We start from the raw sequence: 18302 nt of genomic DNA, 5'->3' as shown, positions 1-18302 counted from the left end.
ATAGTCCACAGCACTTGTTTCAATGAAACACATCTTAGCTTTATTAATCCATCAACATGGCACAGTATGAGACTAAGAAACGTATGCATACTGAGTTTCATTGAACAAGTGCTGTGGGACTATATTTGGATATACTTTGTATGGTATTGACAGAGGCCCTGTATACATTGGCACTAATTGTTCCTAAGGGGAAGCTGCTGTTGCAAGTTTGCTGTGATGCACCATGCGCTGTGGATAACGCACCATGCACTGTGGATAACGCACCATGCGCTGTGGATAACGCACTCTGCGCTGTGGATAACGCTCCCTGCACTGTGGATATCACACCATGCGCTGTGGATAGACACACCCTGGTTTGTGGATAACGCACCCTGCGTTTTGGATAATGCACCCTGCGTTTTGGATAGCGCACCTGCGTTTTTGGGTATTGCACTCTGTGCTGTGGATAACGCACCCTGCGCCGTGGATAATGCACCCTGTGCCGTGGACAACGCACCCTGCGCCGTGGACAACGCACCCTGCCGCTGTGGATAGAGGACAACACACCCTGCGCTGTGGATAACACACCCTGCGCTATCCAAATATCATAGTTCACAACACTTGTTCAATGAAACACATCTTAGCTTTATTAATCCATCAACATGGCACAGTATGAGACTAAGAAACGTTGCATACTGAGCCATGTTGATGGATTAATAAAGCTAAGATATGTTTCATTGAACCAAGTGCTGTGGACTATATTTGGATATACTTTTTCTTCTGTTATGTGTGATCAGTCCACGGGTCATCTTACTTCTGGGATATAACTCCTCCCCAACAGGAAATGCAAGAGGATTCACCCAGCAGAGCTGCATATAGTCCTCCCCTCTACGTCACTCCCAGTCATTCTCTTTGCACCCAACGACTAGATAGGATGTGTGAGAGGACTATGGGTGATTATACTAGTTTTTATAACTTCAATCAAAAGTTTGTTATTTTACAATAGCACCGGAGCGTGTTATTGCCTCTCTGGCAGAGTTTGAAGAAGAATCTACCAGAGTTTTTACTATGATTTTAACCGGAGTAGTTAAGATCATATTGCTGTTTCCTCGGCCATCTGAGGAGGTAAAAGCTTCAGATCAGTGGGACAGCGGGGCAGATGAATCTGCATTGAGGTATGTAGCAGTTTTTATTTTCTGAATGGAATTGATGAGAAAATCCTGCCATAACCGTATATAATGACATGTATGTATACTCTACACTTCAGTAATTCTGGGGATGGTATTTCACAGGAATTACTCTGTTAAAAGTGCATTAAACCTTTGAATAGGTATTTATTATGTTAAACGTTTTTGCTGGAATGTAGAATCGTTTGCATTTTCTGAGGTACTGAGTGAATAAATGTATGGGCATTATTTTTCCACTTGGCATTGCTTGTTTTAAATTGTGACAGTTTCGTTTCTCTCTCACTGCTGTGTGTGAGGGGGAGGGGCCGTTTTTGGGCGTCCTTTGCTAGCGCATCAAAAATTTCCAGTCAGTTACTCTTGTATTTCCTGCATGATCCGGTTCATCTCTAACAGAACTCTGGGGTCTTCAAACTTCTTTGGAGGGAGGTAGTTTCTCTCAGCAGAGCTGTGAGACTTATATATTGACTGTGATTAAAAAACGTTGCTCTGTAATTATATATGTTTTCAAATTTAATTATTGTTACTTTTACTAAGGGGAACAAACCTTTGCTAAAAGTGTGTGTGTGTTTTATTTAAGGATTGATGCTATAACGTTTTTCAGTTCATTATTTCAACTGTCATTTAATCGTTTAGTGCTTCTTTGAGGCACAGTACGTTTTTGTTAAATAAGATTGTAACCAAGTTTGCAAAGTTTATTGCTAGTTGTGTTAAAACATGTCTGATTCAGAGGAAGATACCTGTGTCATTTGTTCCAATGCAAGGTGGAGCCCAATAGAAATTTATGTACTAACTGTATTGATGCTACTTTAAATAAAAGCCAATCTGTACAAATTGAACAAATTTCACCAAACAGCGAGGTGGGAGAGTTATGCCGACTAACTCGCCTCACGTGTCAGTACCTGCATCTCCCGCCCGGGAGGTGCGTGATATTGTGGCGCCTAGTACATCTGGGCGGCCATTACAGATAACATTACAAGATATGGCTACTGTTATGACTGAAGTTTTGGCTAAATTACCAGAACTAAGAGGCAAGCGTGATCACTCTGGGGTGAGAACAGAGTGCGCTGATAATACCTAGGGCCATGTCTGATACTGCGTCACAGCTTGCAGAGCATGAGGACGGAGAGCTTCATTCTGTGGGTGACGGTTCTGATCCAAACAGATTGGATTCAGATATTTCAAATTTTAAATTTAAATTGGAGAACCTCCGTGTATTACTAGGGGAGGTTTTAGCGGCTCTTAATGATTGTAACACTGTTGCAATACCAGAGAAATTGTGTAGGTTGGATAAATACTTTGCGGTACCGGCGAGTACTGACGTTTTTCCTATACCTAAGAGACTAACTGAAATTGTTACTAAGGAGTGGGATAGACCCGGTGTGCCGTTCTCACCACCTCCAATATTTAGAAAGATGTTTCCAATAGACGCCACCACACGGGACTTATGGCAAACGGTCCCTAAGGTGGAGGGAGCAGTTTCTACTTTAGCTAAGCGTACCACTATCCCGGTGGAGGATAGCTGTGCTTTTTCAGATCCAATGGATAAAAAATTAGAGGGTTACCTTAAGAAAATGTTTGTTCAACAAGGTTTTATATTGCAACCCCTTGCATGCATCGCGCCGATTACGGCTGCGGCAGCATTTTGGATTGAGTCTCTGGAAGAGAACCTTAGTTCAGCTACTCTGGACGACATTACGGACAGGCTTAGAGTCCTTAAACTAGCTAATTCATTCAATTCGGAGGCCCGTAGTACATTTAAACCAAACTTACGGCTAAGAACTCAGGATTCGCCCATTCAGGCACGTAGGGCGCTGTGGCTAAAATCCTGGTCAGCTGATGTAACTTCTAAGTTCCAAATTACTTAATACCTTTCAAGGGGCAAACTTTATTTGGGCCCGGTTTGAAAGAAATTATCGCTGACATTACAGGAGGTAAGGGCCACGCCTGCCTCAAGACAAAGCTCAAAGCTTAAGGCTAGACAGTCTAATTTTCGTTCCCTTTCGGAATTTCAAAGGCGGAGCAGCACCAACTTCCACTGCACCAAAACAGGAAGGAGCTGTTGCACGTTACAGACAAGGCTGGAAACCTAACCAGTCCCTGGAACAAGGGCAAGCAGGCCAGGAAACCTGCTGCTGCCCCCAAAGACAGCATGAAAACCGAGGCCCCCGATCGGGACACGGATCTAGTGGGGGGCTGACTCTCTCTCTTCGCCCAGGCTTGGGCAAGAGATGTTCAGGATCCCTGGGCGCTAGAGATCATATCTCGGGGATACCTTCTAGACTTCAAATTCTCTCCCCCAAGAGGGAGATTTCATCTGTCAAGGTTGTCAACAAACCAGATAAAGAAAGAAGCGTTTCTACGCTGTGTAACAAGATCTGTTATTAATGGGAGTGATCCATCCGGTTCCGCGGTCGGAACAAGGACAAGGGTTTTACTCAAACCTGTTTGTGGTTCCCAAAAAAGAGGGAACTTTCAGGCCAATCTTGGATTTAAGATCCTAAACAAATTCCTAAGAGTTCCATCGTTCAAAATGGAAAACTATTCGGACAATCTACCCATGATCCAAAAGGTGTCAGTACATGACCACAGTGGACTTAAAGGATGCTTACCTTCACATACCGATTCACAAAGATCATTACCGGTATCTAAGGATTGCCTTCTTAGACAGGCATTACCAGTTTGTAGCTCTTCCATTCGGATTGGCTACGGCTCCAAGAATCTTCACAAAGGTTCTGGGTGCCCTTCTGGCGGTACTAAGACCGCGAGGAATTTCGGTAGCTCCGTACCTAGACGACATTCTGATACAAGCTTCAAGCTTTCAAACTGCACGTCTCATACAGAGTTAGTTCTGGCATTTCCTAAGGTCGCATGGATGGAAGTGAACGAAAAGAAAAGTTCTCTCTTTCCTCTCACAAGAGTTCCATTCTTGGGGACTCTTATTAGATTCTGTAGAAATGAAGATTTATCTGACAGAAGACAGATTAACAAAGCTTCTAAATGCATGCCGTGTACCTTCATTCCATTCAACTCCCGTCAGTAGCTCAATGCATGGAGGTGATCGGCTTAATGGTAGCAGCAATGGACATAGTACCCTTTGCACGTCTACATCTCAGACCGCTGCAATTGTGCATGCTGAGTCAGTGGAATGGGGATTACTCAGGACTTGTCCCTACTCTGAATCTGGATCAAGAGACCAGAAACTCTCTTCTATGGTGGCCTTTCTCGGCCACATCTGTCCAGGGGGATGCCATTCAGCAGGCCGGATCTGGACAATTGTAACAACAGACAGCCAGCCCTACTAGGTTGGGGCGCTGTCTGGAATTCTCTGAAGGCTCAGGGACAATGGAATCAGGAGGAAAGTCTCCTGCCAATAAACATTCTGGAATTGAGAGCAGTTCTCAATGCCCTTCTGGCTTGGCCCCAGTTAAAAACTCGGGGGTTCATCAGGTTTCAGTCGGACACATCACGACTGTAGCTTACATCAACCATCAAGGAGGGACAAGAAGCTCCCTAGCAATGATGGAGTATCAAAACATAATTCGCTGGGCAGAGTCTCACTCTTGCCACCTGTCAGCAATCCACATCCCGGGAGTGGAGAACTGGGAGGCGGATTTCTTAAGTCGTCAGACTTTTCATCCGGGGGAGTGGGAACTTCATCCGGAGGTCTTTGCCCAAATACTTCGACGTTGGGGCAAACAGAGATAGATCTCATGGCGTCTCCGCCAGAACGCCAAACTTCCTCGCTACGGGTTCCAGGATCCAGGGATCCGGGAGCGGTTCTGATATGATGCTTTGACAGCACCTTGGAACTTCGGGATGGCTTATGTGTTTCCACCCTCCCGCTGCTTCCTCGATTGATTGCCAAAATCAAACAGGAGAGAGCATCAGTGATTCTAATAGCGCTTGCATGGCCACGCAGGACTTGGTATGCAGATCTAGAGGGACATGTCATCCTGTCCGCCTTGGTCTCTACCTCTAAGGACAGGGACCTTCTAATACAGGGTCCATTCAAAACATCAAAAATCTAACTTCTCTGAAGCTGACTGCTTGGAAATTGAACGCTTGATTTTATCAAACGTGGTTTTTCTGAGTCGGTTAATGATACCCTGATACAGGCTAGGAAGCCTGTTACCCAGAAGGATTTACCACAAGATATGGCGTAAATACCTATACTGGTGCGAATCCAAAGGTTACTCCTGGAGTAAGGTTAGGATTCCTAGGATATTGTCCTTTCTACAAGAAGGTTTAGAAAAAGGGGTTTATCGGCTAGCTCATTAAAGGGACAGATCTCAGCTCTGTCCATCTTGTTACACAGGCGTCTGTCAGAAAATCAGACGTCAGGCCTTTTGTCAGGCTTTAGCTAGGATCAAGCCTGTGTTTAAAACTGTTGCTCCGCCATGGAGTATAAACCTTGTTCTTAACGTTCCTACAAGGAGTTCCGTGTTTGAACCCCTTCATTCCATTGATATAAAGTTGTTATCTGGAAAGTGTTATTTTTAATGGCTATTTCTTCGGTCAGGAGAGTCTCTGAGTTATCAGCTTTACATTGTGATTCTCCTTATTTGATTTTTCATTCAGTAAGGTAGTTCTGGTACAAAAACCTGGGTTCTTACCTACGGTAGTCACTAACAGGAACATCAATCACAGAGAATCGTAGGTGCCTTCCCTGTGCCCGAATCCTTCTTCAAGATGAGGAACGTCCTTCTACACAATCTGGATGTAGTTGTTGCCCCTCAAGTTCTACCTTGCAGGCAACTAAGGATTTTCGACAAACGTCTTCCCTGTTTGTCGTGTACTCTGGTCAGAGGAGAGGTCATAAGGCCCTTCGGCTACCTCTCCTCTCCTTCTGGCTTCGTAGCATAATTCGTTTAGCCCTATGAGACTGCTGGACAGCAGCCCTCGCTGAAAGAATTACAGCTCATTCTACTAGAGCTGTGGCTTCTACTTGGGTCCCTTTAAGACTGAGGCCTCGTTGAACAGTATTTGCAAGGCCTGCAACTTGGTCCCTTCGCTTCATACTTTTCAAATTTTCCCAAATTTGACACTTTTGCTTCTTCGGAGGCTATTTTGGGAGAAAGGTTCTTCAGGCAGTGGTTCCTTCTGTATAATGAGCCTGGCCCTATCCCTCCCGTCATCCGTGTACTTTTGCTTTGGTATAGGTATCCCAGAAGTAATGATGACCCGTGGACTGATCAACACATAACAGAAGAAAACATAATTTATGCTTACCTGATAAATTCCTTTCTTCTGTTGTGTGATCAGTCCACGGCCCGCCCTGTTTTTTAAGGCAGGTAAATATCTTTTAAATTATACTCCAGTCACCACTTCACCCTTGGTTTCTCCTTTCTCGTTGATTCTTGGTCGAATGACTGGGAGTGACGTAGAGGGGAGGAGCTATATGCAGCTCTGCTGGGTGAATCCTCTTGCATTTCCTGTTGGGGAGGAGTTATATCCCAGAAGTAATGATGACCCGTGGACTGATCACACAACAGAAGAAAGGAATTTATCAGGTAAGCATAAATTATGTTTTTATGGTATTGACAGAGGCCCTGTATACATTGGCACTAATTGTTCCTAAGGGGAAGCTGTTGTTGCAAGTTTGCTGTCATGCACCCTGCGCTGTGGCTAACGCACCCTGCGCTGTGGCTAACGCACCCTGCGCTGTGGCTAACGCACCCTGCGCTGTGGATAACTCACCCTGGTTTGTGGATAACGCACCCTGTGTTTTGGATAACGCACCCTGTGTTTTGGATAACGCACCCTGTGTTGTGGATTAACGCCACCCTGTGTTGTGGATAGCGCAACCCTGCGCTGTGGTTAACACACCCTGGTTTGTGGATAACGCACCCTGCATTTTGGATAACGCAACCCTGCGCTGTGGATAATGCACCCTGCGCTGTGGAAAACGCACCCTGCGCTGTGGATAATGCACCCTGGTTTGTGGATAACGCCACCCTGTGTTTTGGATAACGCCCCCTGCGCTGTGGAATAACGCACCCTGTGCTGTTTGACAACGCACCCTCCGCTGTGGATAACACACCCTGCACTTCACTTGTTATCTAGACCAAAATGTTTTGGCAACCATTTTAACAGAATATTTTCTTCCTAATGGGAAAGAGTCCACAGCCGCATTCATTACTTTTGGGAAATAAGAACTGGCCACCAGGAGGACCCCAGCCAAAGGCATAAAATACCTCCCCTTCCTCTATCCCACCAGTCATTATTAGCCTTTTGTCCCCAGGAGGGTTTGCAGAGAAGTGTCAGAATTTGTTTTGTCTCTTATGGAGGGTTTAGTCTCTTATGGGGCAGGAGTTTTAAGTAGCCCTATAAGCTTCTCACTGAGGGCCCTGGGTAAAAGTTAGAATCTGGAGATGCAGGTAGAGCTTCCCTCTGCGACACCATCCTCGACTCATATAAACAGCTCCTACAGCAGACTGCTTTCTTCTCTTCAAGTCCATGTCAGGAGCGATGCTACGACCTGTCACACTTGAAGGGCCGTGTTCCTGTTCCCACGGCGTAGATTCTGGTAAGATCGTTGCATTTTTTATTTTTTAATGTTAACACAGAAGACAGGGTCAGAGTGTGACTCCTTTTATTCTTTATGGAATCAAGGGTTAATATTCCTTAGGGGGAATATTGAACAGGGGTGAATAATAAATCCTTATGTGTTTATTTGATTTTATGCTGCTTTTATGTGTGAGATGTTATGGGCTCATAGGCTGTTATAGAATATACAGGTTTCACTTTCACTTTGAGAGCCATGCAGCTTACAAGCTTTGGCGCGTTTCCTCTCATAGCAGGGACGGTCCAGCATTGGTGCACTATGTGATTCATTCCCTCCTTCGTGGACTAATCAGAGAGGAGCTCGTACATCTCTGTACTGTCCTGGGTCATAGGAGGTGGTGAGTGGCCCCCTGCCATTGGGGTTACCAGAGGTTCCGTAATTTTATTAAAAAAAAAAAAGGATGTTTTATCTTCTCTAGTTCTCCGGTTATTGCACTAGTGATAGAGGATTCGGTTTTCTTTAGAGGCGCACTCCCTCTATTCCTAAAGAGCATTTCCCTGGTTTATATGGGAGGAGGCCCCTAGTTCCCCCTCTCAATTATGTTCTATAAGCCTTGATAAAGTGATAATATCAAACATGTTTGATATCACAGAGCCGTCCACCTCTGAGGAGTTGTTCTCCAGTGAGGTGTCGTACCATACATTCTAATATCTCTACACATGCAGTTTTCCCCGTTGCATTGCTGATCCTCCATCTGCAGGGGGCCTTTTTTCTCCAGACGTTACTGTGCAGTTCAGATGGTGTGTTCTGTGGGCTTAAAGGGACAGTCTAGTCAAAATAAACTTCATGATTCAGATATGAGAAATGTAATTTTAAACAATTTCCCAATTTACTTTTATCATCAATTTTGCTTTGTTCTCTTGGTATTCTTAGTTGGAAAGCTAAACCTAGGAGGTTCATATGCTAATCTTCTAAGCCCTTGAAGGCCGCCTCTTCTCTCAGGGCATTTGACAGTTTTCTGCCACTTGAGGGTGTTAGTTCATGCGTGTCATATCGATAACACTGTGCTCATGCACGTGGAGTTCCAATGAGCCAGCTCTGATTGGCTAAAATGGATGTCTGTCAAAGAACTGCAATAAGGGGGCAGTCTGCAGATGCTTAGATACAGGGGTAATCACAGAGGTAAATGAGTATTTATATAACTGTGTTGGTTATGCAAAACTAGGGAATGGTTAATAAAGGGATTATTTATCTTTTTAAACAATAACAATTCTGGTGTAGACTGTCCCTTTAATGCTTACCTCACCCTGCTAAGCGCAAACGAAAGGTTACTATATTGACTCCTTCCCAGAGTACATCAAATAATTTTTTGATTTAACTGATAGGGTTATTCCCGAGGATGAAGTTCTTTCTGAGACTATGAGCTTTATGGGTCAGAGTCTGCTGCCTCTCAACCTCCAGCTGCGAAGGAACCAGACTTTAGTTTTAGGCAATTTGCGCTTCTTCTAAAGGAAGTTTTTTGGCGAGTTCAGGGTTCCAGAAGTCATATTGCCTGATGAACCTTTATTTCAAAATTCGATAGATTAATTAGGACAGGGTGGTGCCTTTCCTTCCCTGCTCCTGTTGTCCCAGGTATTCCTCCTTGGATTGTACAGTTCCCTGCGGGTGCGACTGTCCCTGAGTGTTGTACCTTTCTTTACAGAATTGCACGCCTTTGCTGTCTGCTCTTCGAATGGTGCACCTCATTAGACATGTGGGGATGATGTAATCTCCTGATTGTCCATGTATTGAGATCTTTTCCAGTTTTTTGGGGAAGATCAGGGCTCCGTTTGGCTGGTCCTGCGGTAGGCCTGTTTCTTTTTGGCCGTTAACCTATGGGTTGCCTTGTATTGTATTTTCATCCGATAGGATTTCCTATCTGTTTTCCTTCTTCCCCTCTGAGGGAGGATTGACGGTTTGCAGGCTGGTCCTGTTTGGGTTCAGTTCTGTCTGGTAGCTGTTTCGGACACGTGGCGCCGCTCTGCTTGGCTGGTCCGGTAGAGGTGCCGACTGCTCATGTTATCCTCTGTATTCAACCAAGCATTCTAGAGGACCGGTGGGTCTGTGAGACAGGAAGGATTGTCTCAGTCCTTATAGCCTTCAATTTGGATGACTAGGTCAGTAGAGTCCCGCTACGTCTCTCTCTCTCTTGTGTCTGGGGTTGTCAGACCCTAGAGCTCCTCCCCATGTAGTGGAGGGTTGGTGGGCTTGCGCCCTCTTGCCGCCGAGTTGGGCGGTTTGGCCTTTTTTCTTTTGAGGCCCTGGGAATTGTCTTTCTGGACTTAGTTCTCAGCAGCTAGTAGTTTATTGGGTAGTTCAGCTGCCTTGCAGCGGATGGCTTCCAGAATGTGACCAGCTGCAGCTAATGCACATTGACTGTGTACTGGCTAACTGTTTTTATGAGACCTTTTGGTCTTCCGCTATTGTCTCCATGTGAGTTAGGTCTCCTTTTAAGGACCTGGGTTCACCTCCGGGATATGGTTGTTCCCTGTTAGGGGCACTGGGCGTGGTCTACTTAGGCTCTGCTCGGAGCTGGGGATGCTGTGCGTCCTTTTCTCTCTATGATCCTCTGATTGTATGGAGGTGATGCAGAGACCAGCCTTTGCTCAAGTGATTTTGGCCTCAGGGTATCCCCTTGCTTGTTGTCCTGCGGCTGTTTGAGAGTCTATGGGCTCTAGTGTCCTTTGGTGCATTGGACTTTGGCAAGGGGTGGTCTCTTCCTTGGATCGAGGCTTTGCGAGTTATCTTGTTATCCGGGTTGATCTGGATATTGCATTGATATCTCCCTGTGGGTTGGTTTTTTATATCAGACGGGGTGTTAAGTTCTCGGATATTGTTTGTTTAAACAATTGGGGGCTCGGTTCTGTTTTCTCCCTGGTGTTTCTGGTTGCTGAGGCTTCGCTCAGTGTTTTCCTTTGTGGAGTTGTTGCCAGACTTTTAGGCTCTAAGGCTGGTTCAGGGTTCCCCAGTTCCTGGGAACGTGGGCTATGTCCTTTTACTTGGACTAATTGACCTGGACACGGTTGGCCAGGTTGTCTGAGTGCTGATGCTCATTGGGCTGGACTTACGCCTTTATGGTCGGTTTGCCTTGGTCAGCTTGCTGTGGTAACCTTATGGATTCACTACTGTGCAGGCGATTGGGTTTGCAGTGTCTCTGCTGCAGCTATTGCACATTGGATGTGTGTTAGCAAGCTAATTTCTTAGAGGATTCCTTCCAAGTTCATCTGCGCTGGAGATTGATCTCTCCTTTAGCCTGTGGCTTTGTGTCTTGTGGGCAGGTGCTCTGCCTTTTTGGCCCCATCCCTTTTCTTAGGGTGGGGGACTTATTTTCCTTCTTATGGAAATGTGGTCCTTTTTCTAGAGATTCTCTTGGATTCAGGAGGTTGGAACTGAGAGTTAACCTTTTCAGAGAGGGGTGTTTTTCTCTGGGTTGTTACGTTCCATCTGGAGTCTTGCTGGCTCCGTGTCGAGACTATGGTGGGCCTTTTGTTAGATTCCTTTGGGTCTATGGCCTTGTCGTCTGTTTCTAAGGAGCCAGGTTGGCACCCGTGCTCTGTTGGGATGGCTGTGGCCATTCTTCCACTCGTTTTTGAGCTGGTGTTGGGGTTCTTCTGTTCCCCTGTTTCAGACCTGCCGATGCTTGGGCTGGTCCGGCTGGGAGTGGGTTCTGAGATGCGTTGTCATCTTCAGGATCTGGGTTGGCATGTAGCTAGCTCCCTGGGCTTGCAAGCAGAAGGTCCACGGTTACCATACACCTTCGGGTTCTGGGTGTAACCGCTCTCTCTTTCTTGGGGGTGCAGTGGGCCTCGTTGAGGTTATGTTCTTCCCCTTTTGGAGCCCTGTGTGTAGGTCTGGCGGCTTTGATTGCCTAGAGTGTGCCCTCTGTCTGGGAGTTTTCTTTTGCAATCTGTTCTCTTGCTGGCCACTTTTTACTTCTCAGCAAGTATTCTACTGTGCCATCCTGATGATGGCTGCGTGTTCTTGACTCAGGGTTTTTCGTCCGGGTCGGTTACACTCTCTTTTTTGTCTGAATACTTTAGTATTCTTAGTTCTGACGATGTGAGGACTCCGTCTTCAGTTGTCTTTCGGTGCTTTGCATGATGTTGAGAGAGGGGTTTCTCTGTTTAGATGCCCGGTCCTAAACCTCTGGTTTCTACTTGGTCTGGACGTAGCCTCCCCCTGTCAGGATCCATTTGGATCTTTGTGAGCTGGACTTGCTGTTGGGGGTTTTCCTTTTATGGATTTTGTGGTGACTTTTGGTTTCCCTTCGGCTCTTCCATGCCCTATCCCTTGGGGGGGGGGGGGGGTTAGGCTGGTGTTCCCCTCTTTAGTGAGGGGTGAGCGGTGAGGGACCGACTGTTGGGCGACGTTGTCTCCTGGAGGACTGTTGGCTCAGTTGAGTCTGATTTTACGGTCTCTAGCTAGGCTTCTGGACTATCTGCTGGTCAGTGTCCTTGGGGCTTTTCCTTTTTAAAGTTTTCTCGGTTTCGGACGAAGCGGGGTTTTTGTTGTGTAGTGGTTTCAGGCTTGGTGCTCTCAGAATGGGCCGCCTATTGTATCCTCCCGTTTTGGCATTCAGTGTCTTCTTTAGCTTGGGTATGGTTTTCCCAAAAGTAATGAATGCGGCTGTGGACTCTTTCCCATTAGGAAGAAAAACATAAATTATGGTTACCTGACATTTTCTTCCGTGGGAAGGAGTCCACAGCCCCCCGCACATTTTTTTTCTGTGGGGTGTCTTAGTTGTATTCTTCTGGCACCTTTTCACCCTGATATTTCTTCTACTGTTCCTTTTTCCTCGGCAGAATGACTGGGGGATGAGGGAAGTGGGAGGAGTATTTAAGCCTTTGGCTGGGGTGTCTTTGCCTCCTCCTGGTAGCCAGGTTCTTATTTCCCAAAAGTAATGAATGCGGCTGTGGACTCTTTCCCACGGAAGAAAATTAAATTATCAGATAAGCATAATTTATGTTTTTTGTACTGGGTAAATATTATGTGAGGTGTATGATGCTGGGCTATTAAAATATTTATATATAAGATCAGAGTATGAAGAATCATATTTGTTTTACATTTAACTAAGTTCACTATGTGGTTAAGGTGGTTCACTTTGCACACTATGCACATCAGAAACCAATCAGATAAGTTGCATTAACCAATCAAATACTATGCATTAACCCTCAGTATTCTATTTCATCACATTACATGGCTTTTGGATTATTCTTATTGAACACATTGTGCCTCCCCTTATCTCTTTTCCGTCTGTTTCTCATTTCTCTGCCCTTTCTGTTTCCCAATTTCACTGCCCTGTCTCACTACAGTCTGCCTCTTTTATCTCTCTGTGTATTATTTTTAGTTGATTGTGAGTGAGCTTATTGTGTTTATAGTTCAAGATATTGCATTTCATAAGCTTTCAAGGCCTCAGAGGTCGCTTCTTTAAATGAAACATCACAAGTCTTGTAAAAAGTGTGCAGTTTGCTGGATTTAAGCAATCTGATTACCCCCTGTCATACACCTGAGCCCCTGGGGCATATGCATCTGTTGCTGCCTATATTGTAACTGCATTCCTGCTCAGGGTGTTAGCATCTGGCTTCACATTCTTACTTCTGGTTTAAATGTAATGTTCTCTACATATTTTTAATGTGTTTAACCCATGTTTTAATTGTGGTTTTGTATGAGAAGCTTATATAATCTGCGGGCAGGAATCTGGCAAGGTGCTGCTATGGACAGGGGTCTGCTTTGTCTAGAACTGGGCAGGATACTGACATTGTATTCATGTGTGCATGAGACTGGCATCGTGTCTTTCTGGGCAGGAGGCTGGCAATGTTCCTCTGAAAGCAAGAGCCTGGCAGGTTGCTTCTGTGGGCAGGATGCTGGCAAAGTGCCGCTGTGGGCAGAAGGTTAGCATCTCCAGTCCTGGACAGGAAGGAGACATTCCCTTGGCATGTGATATGTTTATGTTCTTTGCTCTCTGCAGGCTGTGGCCTAGCGGTCTGACTGTTCCCTGTCTGAATGATGTCCTGCTCTGTGAATATACTCATGTGAGGAGCAAGATAGAAAACATTTTACTTTTTTTTGGAACTCTAGTTTCTCACAAGTATTTCCTCTCTGGCCCTAATTTTGTCATATAAGCTCATTCTGTATTTCTCATATTTCCCTACCAAATTCACTGGAGTCTCTTCTCCCTGTTCCATCTGTTCCTGATCTCCCCAGACCTTGTCCAGTACCCTTCAGATCTGTTACAGTGTCCCTAGCCGTAATAAAGAACCGGCAGCTTTTGTTTAGGAGACAATAACATACCAGTTTGAGAATAGATGGCCCAACCTTTTCGCCCAAGTGATTTATTATGGGGGTATAGGACCAACAGTTGCACAGCTACCCTCCCCCTCTTCAGTTGTTACATTTTTCCTACTTCAGCCCCCCAGAGTTTGTGCTCAAAATTTATTTTGTCCATTTTCTCCATTTTTTTTCTCCCTGGTCTCTTCTGTACATCCTGCATCTCTTGCCTCTTCCTCCTGCCTCGCGGGCCTAGTCTCTCCTTTTTCCCTTAGTCAACAAAGTAGCCCCCCAGTTCCATTTCCTCTGTAACCAACCCATTTTTCTGCTCGCATCTGTTTTTTTTCTCTCTTTCTAACCTGTACTTTTCCATTACAAACCCACAATGCAAAGCCAATCCCTCTTCTGCTATTTGCAATCAGGACCATCTTTGCTGTTTTCCTCGTTAATCTTTATCGGTGCTTCAAAGTTTTGCAAGTCCAGATTTGTATCAGGTAATATAAACACAATGTAAAATATCCTCTTTTTTTTTTTTGTCGTTACAGATAGGATACGGAACCACAGAGAACAGCCCGGTGACCTTTTTAGGCTTCCCTAATGATGAGCTGGTCCGTAAGACGGAGACTGTTGGGTACGTTATGGCCCATACTGAGGTGAGACATGACCCCTAGTCAACTGATTTTAGCATGGAGACTGTAACTCTGCTTGTAGCATCTCAGCATGTAACACTGCTATCCCTTTAAACTTAAAGGGACATAAAGTTTAACTTTCAAGGTTCAGTGTGCTACTTAAAAAAAAAAAATGAATTCCGATTTACTCATTTCTCTTGTTAAGTGTATCCAGTCCACGGATCATCCATTACTTGTGGGATATTCTCCTTCCCAACAGGAAGTTGCAAGAGGATCACCCACAGCAGAGCTGCTATATAGCTCCTCCCCTCACTGCCATACCCAGTCATTCTCTTGCAACTCTCAACAAAGATGGACGTAGTAAGAGGAGAGTGGTGTATTATAGTTAGTTTTTTAACTTCAATCAAAAGTTTGTTATTTTTAAATGGTACCGGAGTGTACTGTTTCATCTCAGGCAGCATTAGAAGAAGAATCTGCCTGTGATTTCTATGATCTTAGCAGAAGTAACTAAGATCCATTGCTGTTCTCACATATTCTGAGGAGTGAGGTAACTTCAGAGAGGGAATGGCGTGCAGGTTTTCCTGCAATAAGGTATGTGCAGTTAATATTTTTCTAGGGATGGAATTTGCTAGAAAATGCTGCTGATACCGGATTAATGTAAGTTAAGCCTTAAATGCAGTGATAGCGATTAGTATCAGGCTTATTAACAGAGATACATACTCTTATAAAAGTGTAATATAAAACGTTTGCTGGCATGTTTAATTTTTATATATGTTTGGTGACAAAACTTATTGGGGCCTAGTTTTTTTCCACATGGCTGGTTTGATTTTTGCCTAGAAACAGTTCCTGAGGCTTTCCACTGTTGCAATATGAGTGGGAAGGGCCTATTTTAGTGCTTTTCTGTGCAGTTAAAAATACTGACAGAGACATTCAGCTTTTTCCTGCATGATCCAGGACATCTCTGAAGGGCTCAAAAGGCTTCAAAGTCGTGTTTGAGGAGGGTAACAATCACAGTAGACTGTGGCAGTTGTTGTGACTGTGTTTAAAAAACGTTTTTGTCATTTATTATTCTGTTTTTGTTATTAAGGGGTTAATCATCCATTTGCAAGTGGGTGCAATGCTCTGCTGACTTGTTACATACACTGTAAAAATGTTGTTAGTGTAACTGCCTTTTTTCACTGTTATTTCAAATTTTGTCAAAATTTGTTTCTCTTAAAGGCACAGTAACATTTTTTATATTGCTTGTTAACTTGCTTTAAAGTGTTTTCCAAGCTTGCTAGTCTCATTGCTAGTCTTTACAAACATGTCTGAAACAGAGGATACTTGTTCATTATGTTTAAAAGCCATGGTGGAGCCCCATAGGAGAATGTGTACTAAATGTATTGATTTCATCTTAAACAGTAAAGATCAGTCTTTATCTATAAAAGAATTGTCACCAGAGGGGTCTGTCGAGGGGGAAGTTATGCCGACTAACTCTCCCCACGTGTCGGACCCTTCGCCTCCCACTCAAGGGACGCACGCTAATATGGCGCCCATAGCGATTACTTTGCAGGACATGGCTGCAATCATGAATAATACCCTGTCAGAGGAATTATCCAGATTGCCTTAATTGAGAGGCAAGCGCGATAGCTCTGGAGTTAGACGAGATACAGAGCGCGTAGATGCTGTAAGAGCCATGTCTGATACTGCGTCACAATATGCAGAACCTGAGGATGGAGAGCTTCAGTCTGTGGGTGACGTCTCTGAATCGGGGAGACCTGATTCAGAGATTTCTAATTTTAAATTTAAGCTTGAGAACCTCCGTGTATTGCTTGGGGAGGTATTAGCTGCTCTGAATGACTGTGACACAATTGCAGTGCCAGAGAATTTGTGTAGGCTGGATAAATACTATGCAGTGCCGGTGAGTACTGATGTTTTTCCAATACCTAAAAGGCTTACAGAAACTACTTTAGCAAAGCGTACCACTATCCTGGTTGAGGACAGTTGTGCTTTTTCAGATCCAATGGATAAAAAATTAGAGGGTTACCTTAAGAAAATGTTTATTCAACAAGGTTTTATTTTACAGACCCTTGCATGCATTGCGCCTGTCACTGCTGCTGCGGCATTCTGGTTTGAGGCCCTGGAAGAGGCCATCCATACAGCTCCATTGACTGAAATCGTTGACAAGCTTAGAACTCTTAAGCTAGCTAACTCATTTGTTTCTGATGCCATTGTTCATTTGACTAAACTAACGGCTAAGAATTCCAGATTCTCCATCCAGGCGCGTAGGGCGCTGTAGCTCAAATCCTGGTCAGCTGTTGTGACTTCAAAGTCTAAATTACTCAACATTCCTTTCAAGGGGCAGACCTTATTCGGGCCTGGTTTGAAAGAAATTATTGCTGACATTACTGGAGGTAAGGGTCATACCCTTCCTCAGGACAGGGCCAAATCAAAGGCCAAACAGTCTAATTTTCGTGCCTTTCGAAATTTCAAGGCAGGTGCAGCATCAACTTCCTCTGCTTCAAAACAAGAGGAAACTTTTGCTCAATCCAAGCAGGCCTGGAAACCTAACCAGTCCTGGAACAAGGGCAAGCAGGCCAGAAAGCCTGCTGCTGCCTCTAAGACAGCATGAAGGAGCGGCCCCCTATCCGACAACGGATCTAGTAGGGGGCAGACTCTCTCTCTTCGCCCAGGCGTGGGCAAGAGATGTTCAGGATCCCTGGGCGTTGGAGATCATATCTCAGGGATATCTTCTGGACTTCAAAGCTTCTTCTCCACAAGGGAGATTTCACCTTTCAAGATTATCTGCAAACCAGATAAAGAAGGAGGCATTTCTAAGCTGCGTACAAGATCTCCTTGTAATGGGAGTGATCCATCCAGTTCCGCGGACGGAACAAGGACAGGGGTTTTATTCAAATCTGTTTGTGGTTCCCAAAAAAGAGGGAACCTTCAGACCAATTTTGGATTTAAAGATCCTAAACAAATTCCTCAGAGTTCCATCATTCAAGATGGAAACTATTCGAACCATTTTACCCATGATCCAGGAGGGTCAGTACATGACCACAGGAGACTTAAAGGATGCCTACCTTCACATTCCGATTCACAAGAATCATCAGTTCCTGAGGTTTGCCTTTCTAGACAGGCATTACCAATTTGTAGCTCTTCCATTCGGGTTGGCTACAGCCCCAAGAATTTTTACAAAGGTTCTTGGCTCACTTCTGGCGGTCCTAAGACCGCGAGGCATAGCGGTGGCTCCTTACCTGGACGTTATCCTGATACAGGCGTCAAGCTTTCAAATTGAACGAAGAAAAGAGTTCTCTATCTCCTCTCATGAGGGTTTCCTTCCTAGGGACTCTAATAGATTCTGTAGAAATGAAAATTTACCTGACGGAGTCCAGGTTATCAAAATTTCTAAATGCTTGCCGTGTTCTTCACTCCATTCCACGCCCCACGGTGGCTCAGTGCATGGAAGTAATCGGCTTAATGGTAGCGGCGATGGACATAGTGCCATTCGCGCGCCTGCATCTCAGACCGCTGCAATTATGCATGCTCAGTCAGTGGAATGGGGATTACACAGATTTGTCCCCTCTACTAAATCTGGATCAGGAAACCAGAGATTCTCTTCTCTGGTGGTTATCTCGGGCCCATCTGTCCAAGGGTATGACCTTTCGCAGACCAGATTGGACAATTGTAACAACAGATGCCAGCCTTCTAGGT

General features: G+C 44.9%; 1 protein-coding gene across 1 annotated transcript in view; it reads left to right on the top strand.

Moving 5' to 3' along the window:
- Positions 1 to 18302, top strand: part of ACSF2 (acyl-CoA synthetase family member 2) — a 363626-nt gene that overhangs the window by 256345 nt on the left and 88979 nt on the right. Inside the window, exon 11 of the mRNA XM_053708837.1 lies at positions 14523 to 14630. Within this exon, the coding sequence (XP_053564812.1) occupies positions 14523 to 14630 (108 nt within the window). The remainder of the gene's footprint in view (positions 1 to 14522; positions 14631 to 18302) is intronic.

This window comes from Bombina bombina, chromosome 1 (assembly GCF_027579735.1).
Source record: "Bombina bombina isolate aBomBom1 chromosome 1, aBomBom1.pri, whole genome shotgun sequence".
In the NCBI taxonomy this organism is placed as follows: domain Eukaryota; kingdom Metazoa; phylum Chordata; class Amphibia; order Anura; family Bombinatoridae; genus Bombina; species Bombina bombina.
Note: the sequence above shows the minus strand (reverse complement) of the source record. Positions and strands in the feature narration are given on the sequence as shown.